At 46.8% G+C, this 18,943-nt stretch overlaps 1 protein-coding gene and 1 non-coding gene across 2 annotated transcripts in view; one reads left to right on the top strand and one right to left on the bottom strand.

Annotated features, from left to right (window-relative positions):
* LOC139274919 (retinal guanylyl cyclase 2-like) overlaps positions 1-18,943 on the top strand; it is an 81,050-nt gene that overhangs the window by 11,388 nt on the left and 50,719 nt on the right. Inside the window, exons 2-3 of the mRNA XM_070891655.1 lie at positions 2,531-2,832; positions 18,049-18,403. Of these exons, the coding sequence (XP_070747756.1) occupies positions 2,531-2,832; positions 18,049-18,403 (657 nt within the window). The remainder of the gene's footprint in view (positions 1-2,530; positions 2,833-18,048; positions 18,404-18,943) is intronic.
* Positions 12,110-12,184, bottom strand: trnav-aac (transfer RNA valine (anticodon AAC)). The gene has a single exon. It is a non-coding gene; the product is annotated as a tRNA-Val (tRNA).

Raw genomic sequence — 18,943 nt, forward strand, 5'->3', positions numbered from 1 at the left:
CCTTCCTCTTCTGAAGGATCTGACTCTTGCTGGGTTCAGTTCCATCGGTGTTCCCTGCCTTCCATTACCTCATCCAAGTGGCCATTACGTTATGTGTGAGCTTTGACAATGAGGCTGTTTGACAGAGGCGAGGGGGGGACTAATTCCCGGGATGGCAGGACTGACATATGAGGAGAGACTGGATCGACTGGGCCATTATTCACTGGAGTTTAGAAGGACGAGAGGGGATTTCATAGAAACATATAACATTCTGATGGGATTGGACAGGTTAGAGGCAGGAAGAATGTTCCCGATACTGGGGATGTCCAGAACCAGGGGTCACAGCCTAAGGATAAGGGGTAAGCCAATTAGGACTGAGATGAGGAGAAACTTCTTTACTCAGAGAGTTGTTAACCTGTGGAATTCCCTGCCGCAGAGATTTGTTGATGCCAGTTCGTTAGATATATTCAAGAGGCAGTTAGATGTGGCCCTTACGGCTAAAGGGATCAAGGGGTATGGAGAGAAAGCAGGAGTGGGGTACTGAAGTTGCATGATCAGCCAAGATCTTATTGAATGGTGGTGCAGGCTCGAAGGGCCGAATGGCCTACTCCTGCACCTATTTTCTATGTTTCTATGTTAATTACACCTGACCCTGCTCTCAACTAAGGTCCATAGCAGGGTCCATCCAACAAGGGTAAATAGAGAGGAATCAAGCTGGGACACTGGCTGGGTTTTCCTGGTTTCCTAGCCCAGGGTTGTTGAGGCTGACCTGCATTGTGGATGAGATTGGAATATTCAGCACAGATCAGAGAGTGAAGCTGAGTCTCCCTTGCTCTGTATGATTCATTGCCACATCACCCATTGAGGCATTGGGAACCTTTGCTTTGTTGGATGGTCTAATGGACACCTTTTTTAAAAATTGACTCTCAGGATGTGGACGTCGCTGGCAAGGCCAGCACGTACTCCCCACCCATAGTTGCCCTGGAGAAGGTGGTGGTGAGCCGCCTTCTTGAACCGCTGCAGTCCGTGTGGTGAAGGTGCTCCCACAGTGCTGTTAGGGAGGGAGTTCCAGGATTGCGACCCAGCGACGATGAAGGAACGGCCGATATATTTCCAAGTCAGGATGGTGTGTGATTAGAGAGGAATTTGGGGAGGTGGTGTTCCCATGCGTCTGCTACCCTTGTCCTTCTAGGTGGTAGAGGCCGCGAGTTTGGGAGGTGCTGCCGAAGAAGCCTTGGTGAGTTGCTGCAGTGCATCTTGTAGATGGTGCACACTGCAGCCACGATGCGCCGGTGGTGGAGGATGTAAAGTATTTGCTTCATGGGCTCTTTGCTTCAGTACTCATAGCAACACATTGCTATTAAGAACTAGTTGGTTTATTAGCAAAGGTTTAACAATCACACTACACATTAGCAGTTCATCCACCAGGCTCACAACCACCTGCCTCATTGTGGATCCCCCGAGCCCAACTGGCTGGGGTTTTATTGAGTCTTGTGAACATCACGTGACTGGCTAAGTAAGCCACTCCCAACTCAACAGCTCTACACTATTTTAAATCAACTATAAATAAAGTGTCCCCATTAAAAGGGGCTAAAAGGCGGGGGTGGGGTGGCACTAGAACCGACAAATGAACAAATTAAACTTTAGGCATTAAACAGTCAAATTATAATTTGGTTGCCGGGGGTGATGATGCACTCCAGTCCCTCCGGCGCCCACCTCTCGCGGAAGGTCGCGAGCGTACTGGTGGACACCGCGTGCTCCATCTCCAGGGACACCCTGGCTCGGATGTCACCGCGGAAGAGAGGCAGGCAGTCGGGCTGAACGACCCCCTCGACCGCCCGCTGCCTGGACCGGCTGATGGCCCCCTTGGCCGTGCCCAGGAGCAGTCCTACGAGGAGGCCCTCCGACCTGTCCGCTCACCTCTGCGCAGGGTGTCCCAAAGATCAGGAGTGTGGAACTGAAGTGCAACCAGAATTTGAGGAGCAGCCCCTTCAAATAATGGAAGAGGGGCTGCAACCTCACACATTCAACACAGACTCTTCCAGACCGCAGAAATTACAGGTGGCCCGGGAGTTCGTGAACTTACTTAAAAAACGATTGCACAGGACTGCTCCGTGCAACACCCTCCAGGTCAAGTCAATAGCTCGACAACTATTTTGTTGCCACATTATTAAAGGGGGCGGCACTAAAACCGACACAATAAAAAACTGACGCAGTAAACTTCATTCAAATTAAAATTTAGTTGCCGGGGGTGATGATGCACTCCAGTCCCTCCAATGCCCACCTCTCGCGGAAGGCCACGAGCCTACTGGTGGACACCGCGTGCTCCATCTCCAGGGACACCCTGGCTCGGATGCAACGGCGGAAGAGAGGCAGGCAGTCAGACTATCAACAGCTCTACAAACCTGTGAGCATACTCACCGGTGCATACATTACACGGGGAATGGATGTTAAAGGTGGTGGATGGGCAGCCGATCAAGCGGGCTGCTTTCTGTTGATGTTTACTCAATACCTTGGCCACGAAAGCTAATACTAATGTTCTGTATTCCAGTTATTGTCATGTGCATGCACTCGGTCCTCATTGGAGGTGGAGAGCAGGCAGTCCTTCTGCAGAAAGCCCACGACATGGGGCTGACAGATGGGAGGTACGTCTTTGTACCGTACGACACTTTACTCTACAGTCTTCCTCACAAGAATGCGTCTTACTCCGTGCTGAGCAACAACACAAAGCTGCTGGCGGCGTATGATGCTGTATTGACAATAACAATGGCCTCAGAAGAGATGTCCTTCTACGAGGCGTTCGCGAAGGCGCAAGAGAACGGAGAAATAGCAACATCCCAGCAACCAGAGCAGGTACGTCGGCTAAACCCAAAGGTCAATTGTTTCGAAGAGTATTAGTCAATGTCTGACGGCTCATGGTTATGGGGAGGGCACGCTTTGTCTGTTAGCTGTGTTTGTTGTAACAAGCTGAGGGAAGTTGCAGTGCCACCTCTGGAGAAAGCCGGAATGACAGGCTGTCTCAGAATGTAACAGCATCACACTCCCATGGGAACAGCAGCATCGTGCTTATGTTTCTGGACCAGTAATCCAGAGGCCTGTACTAATGATCTGTGAGACACAAGTTCAAATTCCACCACCGCTGCTGGGGAATTTAAATTCAATTAAATAAATCTGGAATTAAAAAGCTAGTATTAGTAATGGCGGCCATGCAACTACTGGATTGTTGTTAAAAACCCATCTGGTTCACTTAATGTCCTTTCGGGAAGGAAATCTGCCGCCCTTACCCGGTCTGGCCTATACGTTACTCCAGACCCACAGCAATGTGGTTGACTCAAAAGCCACTCAGTTGTATTTAGTTGCTGTCGATGACCACAACCCTAGAATGAATTAAAAAATACATTACTGTCACGGTGTGCCCGGGATGACAGGACTGATATATGAAGAAAGACTGGATCGACTAGGCTTATATTCAATGGAATTTAGAAGAATGAGAGGGGATCTCATAGAAACATATAAAATTCTGACGGGATTGGACAGGTTAGATGCAGGAAGAATGTTCCCAATGTTGGGGAAGTCCAGAACCAGGGGGAAACAGTCTAAGGATAAGGGGTAAGCCACTTAGACCGAGATGAGGAGAAACTTCTTCACTCAGAGAATTGTGAACCTGTGGAATTCTCTACCACAGAAAGTTGTTGAGGCCAGTTCGTTAGATATATTCAAAAGGGAGTTAGATGTGGCCCTTACGACTAAAGGGATCAAAGAGTATGGTGAGAAGGCAGGAATGGGATACTGAAGTTGCATGGTCAACCATGATCATATTGAATGGTGGTGCAGGCTCGAAGGGCTGAATGGCCTACTCCTGCACCTATTTTCTATGTTTCTATGTAATTCAATGGACCGTATATTTTATATACACTGGTCGATCTTCAGCGACATTGCCCACAGTTAGGCCCAGTTGATTTGGAATTTTTCAAGTTAAAAAGGGTTAGAAGGTGGTGAACCAATATAGAGGATGGGGTGAGTTAAAGGAGGGGAGGCAGGAGGGGAGGGGAGGGGGAGAGGAAGCATGGGCAGAGGTGGAGACAGGGAAAGAGGAGGGAGAAGATAGTGGGAGGGGTGGGAGAAGATAGTGGGAGTGGAGAGGACAGGGAGGGGAGAGTAGAGAAAAACAGAACTGGGTACCACCCGCCTATGATGATAGATCATGGTTCTACCTGCTTGCTCAACGCTCAACAAGAAATACTTCAGTTCATCTCAAAGAAATCCCTTGATTGATGTATGTTATAATACAGCAAAGTATTGGTATCACTAATCCCATATGGTGATTACACGGCGAGGTAAACAGATGATAGAATCATACAATCAGAAAGGCAAATGGAATGTGGCTTTTATTGCAAGGGGGAATAGAGTATAGAAACATAGAAACATAGAAAATAGGTGCAGGAGTAGGCCATTCGGCCCTTCTAGCCTGCACCGCCATTCAATGAGTTCATGGCTGAACATGCAACTTCACTACCCCATTCCTGCTTTCTCGCCATACCCCTTGATCCCTCTTGTAGTAAGGACTTCATCTAACTCCTTCTTGAATATATTTAGTGAATTGGCCTCAACAACTTTCTGTGGTAGAGAATTCCACAGGTTCACCACTCTCTGGGTGAAGAAGTTTCTCCTCATCTCCTAAATGTCTTACCCCTTATCGTTAGACTGTGACCCCTGGTTCTGGACTTCCCCAACATTGGGAACATTCTTCCTGCATCCAACCTGTCTAAACCCATCAGAATTTTAAACGTTTCTATGAGGTCCCCTCTCATTCTTCTGAACTCCAGTGAATACAAGCCCAGTTGATCCAGTCTTTCTTGATAGGTCAGTCCCGCCATCCCGGGAATCAGTCTGGTGAACCTTCGCTGCACTCCCTCAATAGCAAGAATGTCCTTCCTCAGGTTAGGAGACCAAAACTGTACACAATATTCCAGGTGTGGCCTCACCAAGGCCCTGTACAACGATAGCAACACCTCCCTGCCCCTGTACTCAAATCCCCTCGCTATGAAGGCCAACATGCCATTTGCTTTCTTAACCGCCTGCTGTACCTGCATGCCAACCTTCAATGACTGATGTACCATGACACCCAGGTCTCGTTGCACCTTCTCTTTTCCTAATCTGTCACCATTCAGATAATAGTCTGTCTCTCTTTTTACCACCAAAGTGGATAACCTCACATTTATCCACATTATACTTCATCTGCCATACATTTGCCCACTCATCTAACCTATCCAAGTCACTCTGCAGCCTCATAGCATCCTCCTCGCAGCTCACACTGCCACCCAACTTAGTGTCATCCGCAAATTTGGAGATACTACATTTAATCCCCTCGTCTAAATCATTAATGTACAGTGTAAACAGCTGGGGCCCCAGCACAGAACCTTGTGGTACCCCACTAATCACTGCATGCCATTCTGAAAAGTACCCATTTACTCCTACTCTTTGCTTCCTGTCTGACAACCAGTTCTCAATCCACGTCAGCACACTACCCCCAATCCCATGTGCTTTAACTTTGCACATTAATCTCTTGTGTGGGACCTTGTCGAAGCCCTTCTGAAAGTCCAAATATATCACATCAACTGATTCTCCCTTGTCCACTCTACTGGAAACATCCTCAAAAAATTCCAGAAGATTTGTCAAGCATGATTTCCCCTTCACAAATCCATGCTGACTTGGACCTATTATGTCACCTCTTTCCAAATGCGCTGCTATGACATCCTTAACAATTGATTCCATCATTTTACCCACTACTGAGGTCAGACTGACCGGTCTATAATTCCCTGTTTTCTCTCCCTCCTTTTTTTAAAAAAGTGGGGTTACATTGGCTACCCTCCACTCGATAGGAACTGATCCAGAGTCCATGGAATGTTGGAAAATGACTGTCAATGCATCCGCTATTTCCAAGGCCACCTCCTTAAGTACTCTGGGATGCAGTCCATCAGGCCCTGGGGATTTATCGGCCTTCAATCCCATCAATTTCCCCAACACAATTTCCCGACCAATAAGGATTTCCCTCAGTTCCTCCTCCTTACTAGACCCTCTGACCCCTTTTATATCCAGAAGGTTGTTTGTGTCCTCCTTAGTGAATACCGAACCAAAGTACTTGTTCAATTGGTCTACCATTTCTTTGTTCCCAGTTATGACTTCCCCTGATTCTGACTGCAGGGGACCTACATTTGTCTTTACTAACCTTTTTCTCTTTACATATCTATAGAAACTTTTGCAATCCATCTTAATGTTCCCTGCAAGCTTCTTCTCATACTCCATTTTCCCTGCCCTAATCAAACCCTTTGTCCTCCTCTGCTGAGTTCTAAAATTTCTCCCAGTCCCCGGGTTCGCTGCTATTTCTGGCCAATTTGTATGCCACTTCCTTGGCTTTAATACTATCCCTGATTTCCCTTGATAGCCACGGTTGAGCCACCTTCCCTTTTTTATTTTTACGCCAGACAGGAATGTACAATTGTTGTAGTTCATCCATGCGGTCTCTAAATGTCTGCCATTGCCCATCCACAGTCAACCCCTTAAGTATCATTCGCCAATCTATCCTAGCCAATTCACACCTCATACCTTCAAAGTTACCCTTCTTTAAGTTCTGGACCATGGTCTCTTAATTAACGGTTTCATTCTCCATCCTAATGCAGAATTCCACCATATTATTGTCACTCTTCCCCAAGGGGCCTCGCACAACGAGATTGCTAATTAATCCTCTCTCATTACACAACGCCCAGTCGAAGATGGCCTCCCCTCTAGTTGGTTCCTCGACATATTGGCCTAGAAAACCATCCCTTATGCATTCCAGGAAATCCTCCTCCACCGTTTTGCTTCCAGTTTGGTTAGCCCAATCTGTGTGCATATTAAAGTCACCCATTATAACTGCTGCACCTTTATTGCATGCACCCCTAATTTCCTGTTTGATGCCCTCCCCAACATCACTACTACTGTTTGGAGGTCTGTACACAACTCCCACTAACGTTTTTTGCCCTTTCGTGTTCTGCAGCTCTACCCATATAGATTCCACAATATCCAAGCTAATGTCCTTCCTAACTATTGCATTAATCTCCTCTTTAACCAGCAATGCTACCCCACCTCCTTTTCCTTTTGTTCTATCCTTCCTGAATGTTGAATACCCCTGGATGTTGAGTTCCCAGCCCTGATCATCCTGGAGCCACGTCTCTGTAATCCAAATCACATCATATTTGTTAACATCTATTTGCACAGTTAATTCATCCACCTTATTACGGATACTCCTTGCATTAAGACACAAAGCCTTCAGGCTTGTTTTAACACCCTTTGTCCCTTTAGAATTTTGGTGTACAGTGGCCCTTTTTGTTCTTTGCCTTGGGTTTCTCTGCCCTCCACTTTTCCTCATCTCCTTTCTGTCTTTTGCTTTTGTCTCCTTTTTGTTTCCCTCTGTCTCCCTGCATTGGTTCCCATCCCCCTGCCATATTAGTTTAACTCCTCCCCAACAGTACGAGCAAACACTCTCCCTAGGACAGTGGTTCCGGTCTGCCTAGGTGCAGACCGTCCGGTTTGTACTGGTCCCACCTCCCCCAGAACCGGTTCCAATGCCCCAGGAATTTGAATCCCTCCCTGCTGCACCACTGCTCAAGCCACGTATTCATCTGCGCTATCATGCAATTCCCATTCTGACTAGCACGTGGCACTGGTAGCAATCCCGAGATTACTACTTTTGAGGTCCTACTTTTACTGTATAAAAGCAGAGAAGTCCTGCTACAACTGTACAGGGTATTGTTTAGGTCACACCTGGAGTACTGTGACAGTTTTGGTCTCCGTAGTTAAGGAAAAATATACTTGCACTGGAGGCTGTTCAGAGAAGGTTCACCAGGTTGATTCCGGAGATGAGGGGGTTGACTTATGAGGATAGGTTGAGCAGGTTGGGCCTATACACATTGGAGTTCAGAAGAATGAGAGGTGATCTTATCAAAACTTATAAGATAATGAGGGGGCTCGACAAGGTGGATGCAGAGAGGATATTTCCACTCATGGGGGAAACTAAAACTAGGGGACATTGTCTTAGAATAAGGGGCCGCCTATTTAAAACTGAGGTGAGGAGAAATTTCTTCTCTGAGGGTTGGAAATCTGTGGAATTCTCTGCCCCAGAGAGCTGTGGAAGCTGGGTCATTGAATATATTTAAGGTGGAGATAGGCAGAAAGCGATAAGGGAGTAAAGGGTTATGGGGAGCGGGCAGGGGAGTGGAGCCGAGTCCATGATCAGATCAGCCATGATCTTATTGAATGGCGGAGCAGGCTCGAGGGGCCAAATGGCCGACTCCTGCTCATGTTTCTTATGTTGTTATGTTCTTAGGAGGAGGCCATTCGGCCCATCGTGCCTGTGCCGGCTCTTTGAAAGAGCGATCCAATTAGTCCCACACCTCCCATAGCCCTGCAAAATTTCCCCCTTCAAGTATTTATCGAATTCCTTTTTGAATTTGACTATTGAATCTACAGTTATTTCATTTTCAAGTATATAGCCAATACCTCTTTGAAATGTATAATTGAACCTGCTCCCACCGCCCTTTCAGGCAATGCATTCCAGATCATAACAACTCGCTGTGTAAACAAAATATATTTTTTTGCTTGCTATTCTCCCTCTTATCGGGAGAGTTTCAGCAATTACACTTCCAGTTTCCATTCACCTATTCTCATCCTGAATATTTCTCTCTCCATTTCGGATTTTCTCTCTCCATGTCATGACTTTCCACAGCCCTTTAAACATGCACAGGTGCGTGCGTGCGTGTATAGTGAGTGCGTGCGTGTATAGTGAGTGCGTGCGTGTATAGTGAGTGCGTGCGTGTATAGTGAGTGCGTGCGTGTATAGTGAGTGCGTGCGTGTATAGTGAGTGCGTGCGTGTATAGTGAGTGTGTGTGAGTGCGTGCATAGTGAGTGTGTGTGGGTGTACAGTGAGTCTGTGTAACAGAGCTGGTCTCCAGTTGTCTTGGTTAACCCTTGCCACTGGACCAAGACCTAGCTCTGTCAAGCCAGTGTGGTGGCTGGTGTGCAACGATCACCACATGTTAAAAAAATCCACGCACAGGTATCTTCCACTCTTCAACATGCAGTTCAGGATCGGGAATATTAGATCCTTCATTGAAACACCTGTGAACTCATCCCTTTTTGGTGTGGAAGCAAGTCATCCTCGACATGAGGGACCGCCTAATACTAATACTAAACATGCAGACTGACCCAAGCTATTCCCAGCATTTCCTGCTCTTATTTTTTTTTAAACTATTAACAGAATTTTATTTTCTCACATAATGGCCAGGAGGCAGGGCTTCAGTTATGTGGAGGGACTGGAGAAGCTGGGATTGTTCTCCTTAGAGCAGAGAAGATTAAGGGGCAAATAGAGGTGTTCAAAATTGTGAAGGGTTTTGATAAAGTAGATAGGGTGAAATGGTTTCCAATGGTGGGAGCGTCGGTAACCAGAGGACACAGATTTAAGATCATTTTTTAAATTCGTTCCTGGGATGTTGGGCGTCGATGGCAAGGCTGGCATTTATTGCCCATCCCTAATTGCCCCTTGAAAAGGTGATGGTGAGCCGCCATCTTGAATTGCTGCAGTCCGTGTGGTGAAGGTTCTCCTTTGGGGAAGAACCAGTGGGGAAATAAGGAGACAACTTTTTACACAGTGAGTTGATGTGATCTGGAATGCACTGCCTGGAAGGGTGGTGGAAGCAGATTCAATACAGGTTGAACCTCTCTAATCCGGAACCTTTGGGACCTGGCCTTGTTCTGGATAACGGATTTGTCCGGATGAGAGGAGGTCATGTTAAGTTGGATGGTACAGGTACTGAGCAAGGGGATACCGGGGCTGGCTGGCTTGGGGCTGGAAGTGCGGCAGAGAGATCATGGGGGTGGCGGGGGAGCAGTGGACCGCGGGGTCAGGCCAGCGATTGCGGGAGTCGGCAGCGAGGGAGGACTTCAATTTGTTCATGTCGGAGTGGCCGGGAATGGTGCCGGACCAGGGGTGGTGCCGGATAAAGGAGTCCCGGATAAGGAAGCTTCAACCTGTAATAACTTTCAAAAGGGAATTGTATATATAGTCGAAAAGGAAAACAATTGCCGGGCTACAGGAAAAAAGGAGGAGAGTGGGACTAATTGGATTGCTCTTACAAAGAGGCAGCACAGGCATGATGGGTCGAATGGCCTCCTTCTGTGCTGCAAGATGCTATGATTTGGAACCGATTCTCAGTTGGATGATGTGGTGGTCCATGTTCTAAAAGTATGGAGAGATGAAAGCAGCCAGAGTTTGCATGACCCACTGGTGGAAAGATGACATGCGTGGACATCAGATCAGGGCAGGATCTGGTTCAGCTGTGATGCCCTCCACAGGTGAATGACCCGCTAACATTGTTTCAGCTCATGCATAAAGGGATTTTCATCGAGGGAGTGCAACAAAGGTTCACCAGACTGATTCCTGGGATCGAGGGGGGATTGTCCAATGAGGAGAGATTGAGCAGACTAGGCCTATATTTTTTGAGAGTTTAGAAGAATGAGAGGTGATCTCACTGAAACATACAAAATTCTTACAGGGCTTGACAGGGTAGATGGAGGGAGGATGTTTCCTCTGGCTGGGGAATCTAGAACCAGGGGTCACAGTGTCAGAATAAGGGGTCAGCCATTTAGGACTGAGATGAGGAGAAACTTCTTCACTCAGAGGGTGGTGAATCTTTGGAATTCTATACCCCAGAGGGCTGTGGAGGCTCAGTCTTTGAATATAGTCATGATAGAGATCGATCAGCCGTGGATAACCAAGGAAATAAAGGAGAGTATCAAATTAAAAACCAATGCGTATAAGGTGGCCAAGGTTAGTGGGAAACTAGAAGATTGGGAAAATTTTAAACGACAGCAAAGTATGACGAAGAAAGCAATAAAGAAAGGAAAGATAGATTACAAAAGTAAGCTTGCGCAAAACATAAAAACAGATAGTAAAAGCTTTTACCGATATATAAAAAAGGAAAAGAATGACTAAAGTAAATGTTGGTCCCTTAGAAGATGAGAAGGGGGATTTAATAATGGGAAATGTGGAAGTGGCTGAGACCTTAAACAATTATTTTGCTTCGGTCTTCACAGTGGAAGACACAAAAACCATGCCAAAAATTGCTGTTCACGGGAATGTGGGAAGGGAGGACCTTGAGACAATCACTAACACTAGGGAGGTAGTGCTGGACAGGCTAATGGGACACAAGGTAGATAAGTCCCCTGGTCCTGATGAAATGCATCCCAGGGTATTAAAAGAGATGGCAGAAGTTATAGCAGATGCATTGGTTATAATCTACCAAAATTCTCTGGACTCTGGGGAGGTACCAGAGGATTGGAAAGCAACTAATGCAACGCCTCCATTTAAAAAAGGGGGCAGACAAAAGGCAGGTAACTTTAGGCCGGTTAGTTTAACACCTATAGTGGGGAAAATGCTTGAAGCTATCATTAAGGAAGAAATAGCGGGACATCTAGATAGGAATAGTGCAATCAAGCAGACGCAACATGGATTCATGAAGGGGAAATCATGTTTAACTAATTTACTGGAATTCTTTGAGGATATAACGAGCATAGTGGATAGAGGTGTACCGATGGATGTGGTGTATTTGGATTTCCAAAAGGCATTCGATAAGGTGCCACACAAAAGGTTACTGCAGAAGATAAAGGTACACGGAGTCAGCGGAAATGTATTAGCATGGATAGAGAATTGGCTGGCTAACAGAAAGCAGAGAGTCGGGATAAATGGGTCCTTTTCGGGTTGGAAATCGGTGGTTAGTGGTGTGCCACAGGGATCGGTGCTGGGACCACAACTGTTTACAATATACATAGATGACCTGGAGGAGGGGACAGAGTGTAGTGTAGCAAAATTTGCAGATGACACAAAGATTAGTGGGAAAGCGGGTTGTGTAGAGGATACAGAGATGCTGCAAAGAGATTTAGATAGGTTAAGCGAATGGGCTAAGGTTTGGCAGATGGAATACAATGTCGGAAAATGTGAGGTCATCCACCTTGGGAAAAAAAAAAACAGTAAAAGGGAATATTATTTGAATGGGGACCTGGGGGTCCTTGTGCATGAAACTCTTTTGAGTATAATGTTTCTGCCCGGTTTCGAACCGGGGACCTTTCGCGTGTTAGGCGAACGTGATAACCACTGCACTAAGGAAATGCTGTGGCTCCTTGTGCATGAATCCCAAAAAGTTAGTTTGCAGGTGCAGCAGGTAATCAGGAAGGCGAATGGAATGTTGGCCTGCATTGCGAGAGGGATGGAGTACAAAAGCAGGGAGGTCCTGCTGCAACTGTACAGGGTATTGGTGAGGCCGCACCTGGAGTACTGCGTGCAGTTTTGGTCACCTTACTTAAGGAAGGATATACTAGCTTTGGAGGGGGTACAGAGACAATTCACTAGGCTGATTCCGGAGATGAGGGGGTTACCTTATGATGATAGATTGAGTAGACTGGGTCTTTACTCGTTGGAGTTCAGAAGGACGAGGGGTGATCTTATAGAAACATTTAAAATAATGAAAGGGATAGACAAGATCGAGGCAGAGAGGTTGTTTCCACTGGTCGGGAAGACTAGAACTAGGGGGCACAGCCTCAAAATATGGGGGAACCAATTTAAAACCGAGTTGAGAAGGAATTTCTTCTCCCAGAGGGTTGTGAATCTGTGGAATTCTCTGCCCAGGGAAGCTGTTGAGGCTAGCTCATTGAATGTATTCAAATCACAGATACATAGATTTTTAACCAATAAGGGAATTAAGGGTTACGGGGAGAGGGCGGGTAAGTGGAGCTGAGTCCACGACCAGATCAGCCATGATCTTGTTGAATGGCGGAGCAGGCTCGAGGGGCTAGATGGCCTACTCCTGTTCCTAATTCTTATGTTCTTATGTTTATAGATTTTTGGATATTATGGGAATCAAAGGATATGGGGAGAGTGCAGGAAAGTGGAGTTGAGGTCGAAGATCAGCCATGATCTTATTGAATGGCAGAGCAGGCTCGAGGGGCCGAATGGCCGACTCCTGCTCCTAAGTCTTATGTTCTTATATAAAGAATGGCTACTCGGATTTGATCTTAGAACCACACACAGCATGAGCTAGCACCTTCAGAGGGGGAGGGAGAAAATGAAAAGGTACACAGGAAATGTTCCTGGAAGTCCTTCTTCACAACTTGTACCTCGAGGAGCTGTTTGGCTACATTTGCCCAAAGCTTAGATTTACTTTTTTTTTTTTGAGTTTCTCAACATTGGCTTTGGAGAGTTCATTTTATTGTTGCAAGAACTGTTCTTGTAACAAGAACTGGCAAGGCCATAAATATTGTCCATCCCTAGTTGCCCTGAGAAGGTGTTGATGGGTTGCCTTCTTGGCAGTCTAGCAGAGGGCATTCAAGTCAACCAGAGCAGGCAAGGCTGGTAGATTCTCTTCCCTAACAAAGATTAGTGACCCAGTTAGGTTTTTACAACAATCTGTTGCATCAGGGTCATTTCCAGGTGCCAACCCCCAAATTTACTGAATTAAATTTTACAACTTATAGGAACATAGGGACAAGAGGAGGCCATTCAGCCCCTTAAGCCTGCTCCGCCATTCAATTAAGCCATGGCTGATCTGCAGCTTAACTCCATCTACCCGCCTGGCTTCCATATCCTTAATACCCTTAGCTTAAAAAAAAATCCATTGAACTTCATGTTGAAAGTTTCAGTTGACCACCCAACCTCAACAGCCACTTTGATGAGGGAGTTCCAGATTTCCATTACCCTTTGTGTGAAGGAGTGCTTCCCTGACATCACCCCTGAACAGCCTCTAGACTTAACTATTCCAACACACTCCTGGCTGGCCTCCCACATTCCACCCTATGTAAACATAGAAACATAGAAACATAGAAAGTAGGTGCAGGAGTAGGCCATTCAGTCCTTTGAGCCTGCACCACCATTCAATATGATCATGGCTGATCATGCAACTTCAGTACCCCATTCCTGCTTTCTCTCCATACCCCTTGATCCCTTTAGCTGTAAGGGCCACATCTAACTTCCTTTTGAATATATCTAACGAACTGGCATCAACAACTTTCTGTGGTAGAGAATTCCACAGGTTCACCACTCTCTGGGTGAAGAAGTTTCTCCTCATCTCAATCCTAAATGGCTTACCCCTTATCCTTAGACTGCGACCCCTGGTTCTGGACTTCCCCAATATCGGGAATATTCTTGCATCTAACCTGTCCAATCCCGTCAGACTTTTATATATTTCTATGAGATCCCCTCTCATTCTTCTAAATTCCATTGAATATAAGCCTAGTCGATCCAATCTTTCTTCATATGTCAGTCCTGCCATCCTGGGAATCAGTCTGGTGTACCTTTACTGCACTCCCTCAATAGCAAGAATGTCCTTCCTCAGATTGTACACAATATTCAAGGTGTGGCCTCACCAAGACCCTGTACAACTGTAGTAAGACCTCCCTGCTCCTATACTCAAATCGGCAGCCTGTGTCCTAACTTGCACCAAGTTCCACTCACCCATCACCCATTATGCTCGCCGAACTACATTGGCTCCCGGTTAAGCAATGCTTCGATTTCAAAATTCTCATCCTTGTTTTCAAATCCCTCCATGGTCTCGCAAGCACCCGAGATACCTGCGCTCCTCAAATTCTGCCCTCTTGAGCATGCCTGATTATAACTGCTCAACCATCGGTGGCCTTGCCTTCAGCTGCCTGGGCCCCAAGCTCTGGAGATCCCTCCCTAAACCTCTCCACCTCTCCACCTCTCTTTCCTCCTTTAAGATGCTCCTTAAAACCTAGTTGCCATAATTTCTTCCGATGTGGCTCCGAGATAGTTATAAAGTCTTATAACACTTGTGAAGCGTCTTAGGACGTTTTACTATGACAAAGGCAGTACAAGTTGGTGTTGTTGTTGTTGTAGCTCTAATTTTAAGGTGATACCCCCTTGTTCTGGACTCCCCCCACCAGAGGAAATAGTTTTTCTCTATCTACCCTATCAAATCCTTCTATCATCTTAAACATCTTAATTACATCACCCCTTAATCTTCTATCATTAAAGGAATACATGCCTAATCATTGTAACCTGTCCTGATAATTGAACCGTTTTAACCTCAGTAACATGCCGTGGTGGGGTTTGATGCTTCCAGCTCTGGACTGCGAGTCCAAGACTTGTCTCCATTCCCGTGCCAAGGGGATTGTTACACCAGACGGGAGGGGCAACATTTGGGGACACTGATTCCCCACCAATTCTCATTCCCCTCCTTTCAGGTGTAGCCTCACCAATACCCTGTACAGTTGTAGCAGGACTTCTCTGCTTTTATACTCCATTCCCCTTGCAATAAAGGCCAACATTCCATTTGCCTTCCTGATTACTTGCATTACCTGCATAAGGAGCGGCGTGCAGCCCAGGGAGCAGCGTGGAGGCCACTCCAAGGTCCAGCGTGAGCTGGTGCAGGAGGGCGATGGCAGAGAAGAGTGACGTCAGCAAGGTCCAAGTCGGTGATTGGAGCGTGGGCAGATGCAGCAGGAGCAGCGAGAGACTGTGGAGGGATGTGATCGGGGCCCAGGGGAGGAGTGAGTTCAGGGGCCCAGGGGCAGCACGGGCCCAGCCCACACTGCGATGTGTGCGCGCACTAGGTCCGTGCAGCAGAACAGGTCTCCAGTTGTCTTGAATACCCCTTGCCACTGGACCAAGACCTCGCTCTGTCAAGCCCGTGTGGTGGCTGGTGTGCAACGGCCATCCCCACGTTAAAAAAATCCACAACAGGCATCTTCCACCCTTCAGGATGTAGTTCGGGTTCTTCATTCGAAACACCTGTGAACTCATCCTTTTTTTTTTGGGCGCGGAAGCAAATCATCCTCGTTTCGATGATTTGCTAGTCCAAGACCATAACATAGAGAGTATTAGTGAACGGTTGTTTATCAGACTGGAGGAAGGTATACAGTGGTGTTCCCCAGGGGTCGGTTCCAGGACCATTGCTTTTCTTGATATATATCAATGACTTAGACTTGGGTGTACAGGGCACCATTTCAAAATTTGCAGATGACACAAAACTTGGTGAACAGTGAGGAGGGGGGCGATAGACTTCAAGAGCACATAGACAGGCGGGTGGAATGGGCGGACACGTGGCAGATGAAATTTTATATATTTTGGTAGGAAGAACAAGGAGAGGCAATATACATTAAAGGATATAATTCTAAAGGGGGTACATGAACAGAGAGACCTGGCGGTATATGTGCACAAATCGTTGAAGGTGGCATGGTGGGTTGAGAAAGCATTTAAAACAACATACGGGATCCTGAGCTTCATAAACAGAGGCAAGGAAATTATGATGAACCTTTATAAAAACACCGGTTCGGCCTCAACTGGAGCACTGTGCCCAATTCTGGATGTGAAGGTGTTAGAGAGGGTACAGAAAAGATTTATGAGAATGGTTCCAGGGATAAGGGACTTCAGTTACATGGATAGACTGGAGAAGCTGGGATTGTTCTCCTTGGAGCAGAAAAGATTGAGTGGAGATTTGATCGAGGTGTTCAAAATCATGAGGGGCCTAGTCAGAGTAGATCGACAAAAACTGTTCCCATTGGCGGGAGGGTCGAGAACCAGAGGACACAGATTTAAGGTGATTGGCAAAAGAACCAAAGATGACATGAGGATAAACCTTTTTAACGCAGCGAATGTTTCGGATCTGGATTAAATTGCCTGAAAGGGTGGTGGAAGCAGATTATATTCTGGCTTTCAATGGGAATCGGATAAGTACCTGAAGAACAAATATTTGCAGGGCTACGGGGAAAGGGCGGGGCAGCGGCTTTAGCTGCGGTGCTCTTGGAGAGTCGGCATGAGCTCGACGGGCCGAATGGCCTGCTGTAATGTATTTGCTTCGTGGGTTCTATGCTTAAGAATTCATAGCAACACATTGCTATTAAGAACTAGTTGGTTTATTAACAAATGTTTAACAATCACACTACACATTACCAGTTCATCCACCAGGCTTACAACTGCACACCTCATCATCGATGACCTAGACCCAACTGGCTGGGGTTTTATTGAGTCTTGTGAACATCATGTGACTGGTTAATCCACTCACAATGCAACAGCTCTACAAACCTGTGAGCATCCTCACAGGGGCATACAGTACAGCCTCCTTCTGCGCTGTAACCATTTTATGATTCTACAACCACTAAGCTACCAAACCCAGTCTGAACCATTATCAAATACGACTGAACATAAGAAATAGGAGCAGGAGTCGGCCATACAACTCCTCGAGCCTCCTCCACCATTTAATAGGATCATGGTTGATCTTTGACCTCACCTCCACTTTCCCGCCCCATCCCTATATCCCTCGATTCCCATAGTGTCCAAAAAAATTGTTAGCATTTAGCCGCTTAGATTGAGTTCCTCTCTCTGCTATTCTAACGAAGGTGTTAAGCAACCAGGTCATTGAGACTGCCCAGGTGGATTATGATGGTCTTTTCAAATCCTCTACATGTCAGCCATGGTTCAGAATTGGGTAGCACACTCACCTCTGAGCCAGAAGAACAACATAAAAAAATAGGAGCAGGAGTAGACCATACGGCCCCTCGAGCCTGCTCCACCATTCAATAAGTTCATGGCTGAACTGATCATGGACTCAGCTCCACTTCCCCGCCCGCTCCCCATAACCCTTTACTCCCTTATCGCTCAAAAATCTCCGCCTTGAATATATTCAATGACCCAGCCTCCACAGCTCTCTGGGGCAGAGAATTCCACAGATTTACAACCCTCTGAGAGAAGAAATTCCTCCTCATCTCAGTTTTAAATGGGCGGCCCCTGATTCTGCGACTATGTCCCGTGGTTGTGGGTTCAAGTCCCCGCTCCGGAGACTCGAGCACGCACTCTAGGCCGACACTCCCGGTGCAGCGCTGAGGGAGTGCTGCATTGCCGGAGGTGCCGTCCCTCGGACCAGACGCCAAACCAAAGCGGGGAACGGGACTCTAGTTAGCGCCGCGGAAGCCAAATCGCAGGGCTCACCCTCGCGCTGAAATGTTCCTTCCTTTCACCCCCGCAGGTCTCGCCGCTCTTTGGAACGATTTACAACGGCGTTTACTTCATCGCCAAAGCCATGCAGAACGTTCAGAAGGAGGGTACCCGCATCTCGGGGGCGGAGCTCGCCAAACAAACCAGGAACCTGGAATTCGCCGGTTTTAACCAGAGGATCGGGACCAACGACCGAGGCGAAGGGATCGCGAACTACGTCATCTTGGACACCGATGGGCGGAGTCACCACCTAGTGCCCACCTACACCATCAACAGGACAACAGAAACCGTGGAGTACAGGGGCATTTCCATCCACTTCCCTGGAGGATCACCTCCAAATTCTGACTCCGACTGTTGGTTCGATCAAGATGTCATTTGCACAGGAGGTAAGCTTTCAAAATCTTTCATGCTTTTAAAAAAAAAAATCCATTTGAATTTCTCTGGAAGGTGCTGCCTGTGACTGATGTAGTGTTCCATGGGCGTTAGATAAGATTACATAGCGCAGAAACAGGCCATTTGGCCCAACCAGTCCATGCTGGCGTTTATAAGAACGTAAGAAATAGGAGCAGGAGTAGGCCATACTGCTCCTCGAGCCTGCTCCACCATTCACTAAGTTCATGGCTGATCTGATCATGGACTCAGCTCCACTTCCCCGCCCACTCCCCATAACCCTTTATCCCCTTATCGTTTAAGAAACTGTCTATTTCTGTCTTAAATTTATTCAATGTGCCAGCTTCCACAGCTCTCTGAAGCAGTGATTTCCACAGATTTACAACCCCTTGAGAGAAGAAATTTCTCCTCATCTCTGGTTTAAATGGACGCCCCTTATTCTAAGATCATGCCCTCTAGTTCTAGTCTCCCCCATAGTGGAAACATCCTCTCTGCATCCACCTTGTCAATCCCCCTCATAATCTTATACGTTTCGA

Source organism: Pristiophorus japonicus, chromosome 10, assembly GCF_044704955.1.
Source record: "Pristiophorus japonicus isolate sPriJap1 chromosome 10, sPriJap1.hap1, whole genome shotgun sequence".
NCBI lineage: Eukaryota > Metazoa > Chordata > Chondrichthyes > Pristiophoridae > Pristiophorus > Pristiophorus japonicus.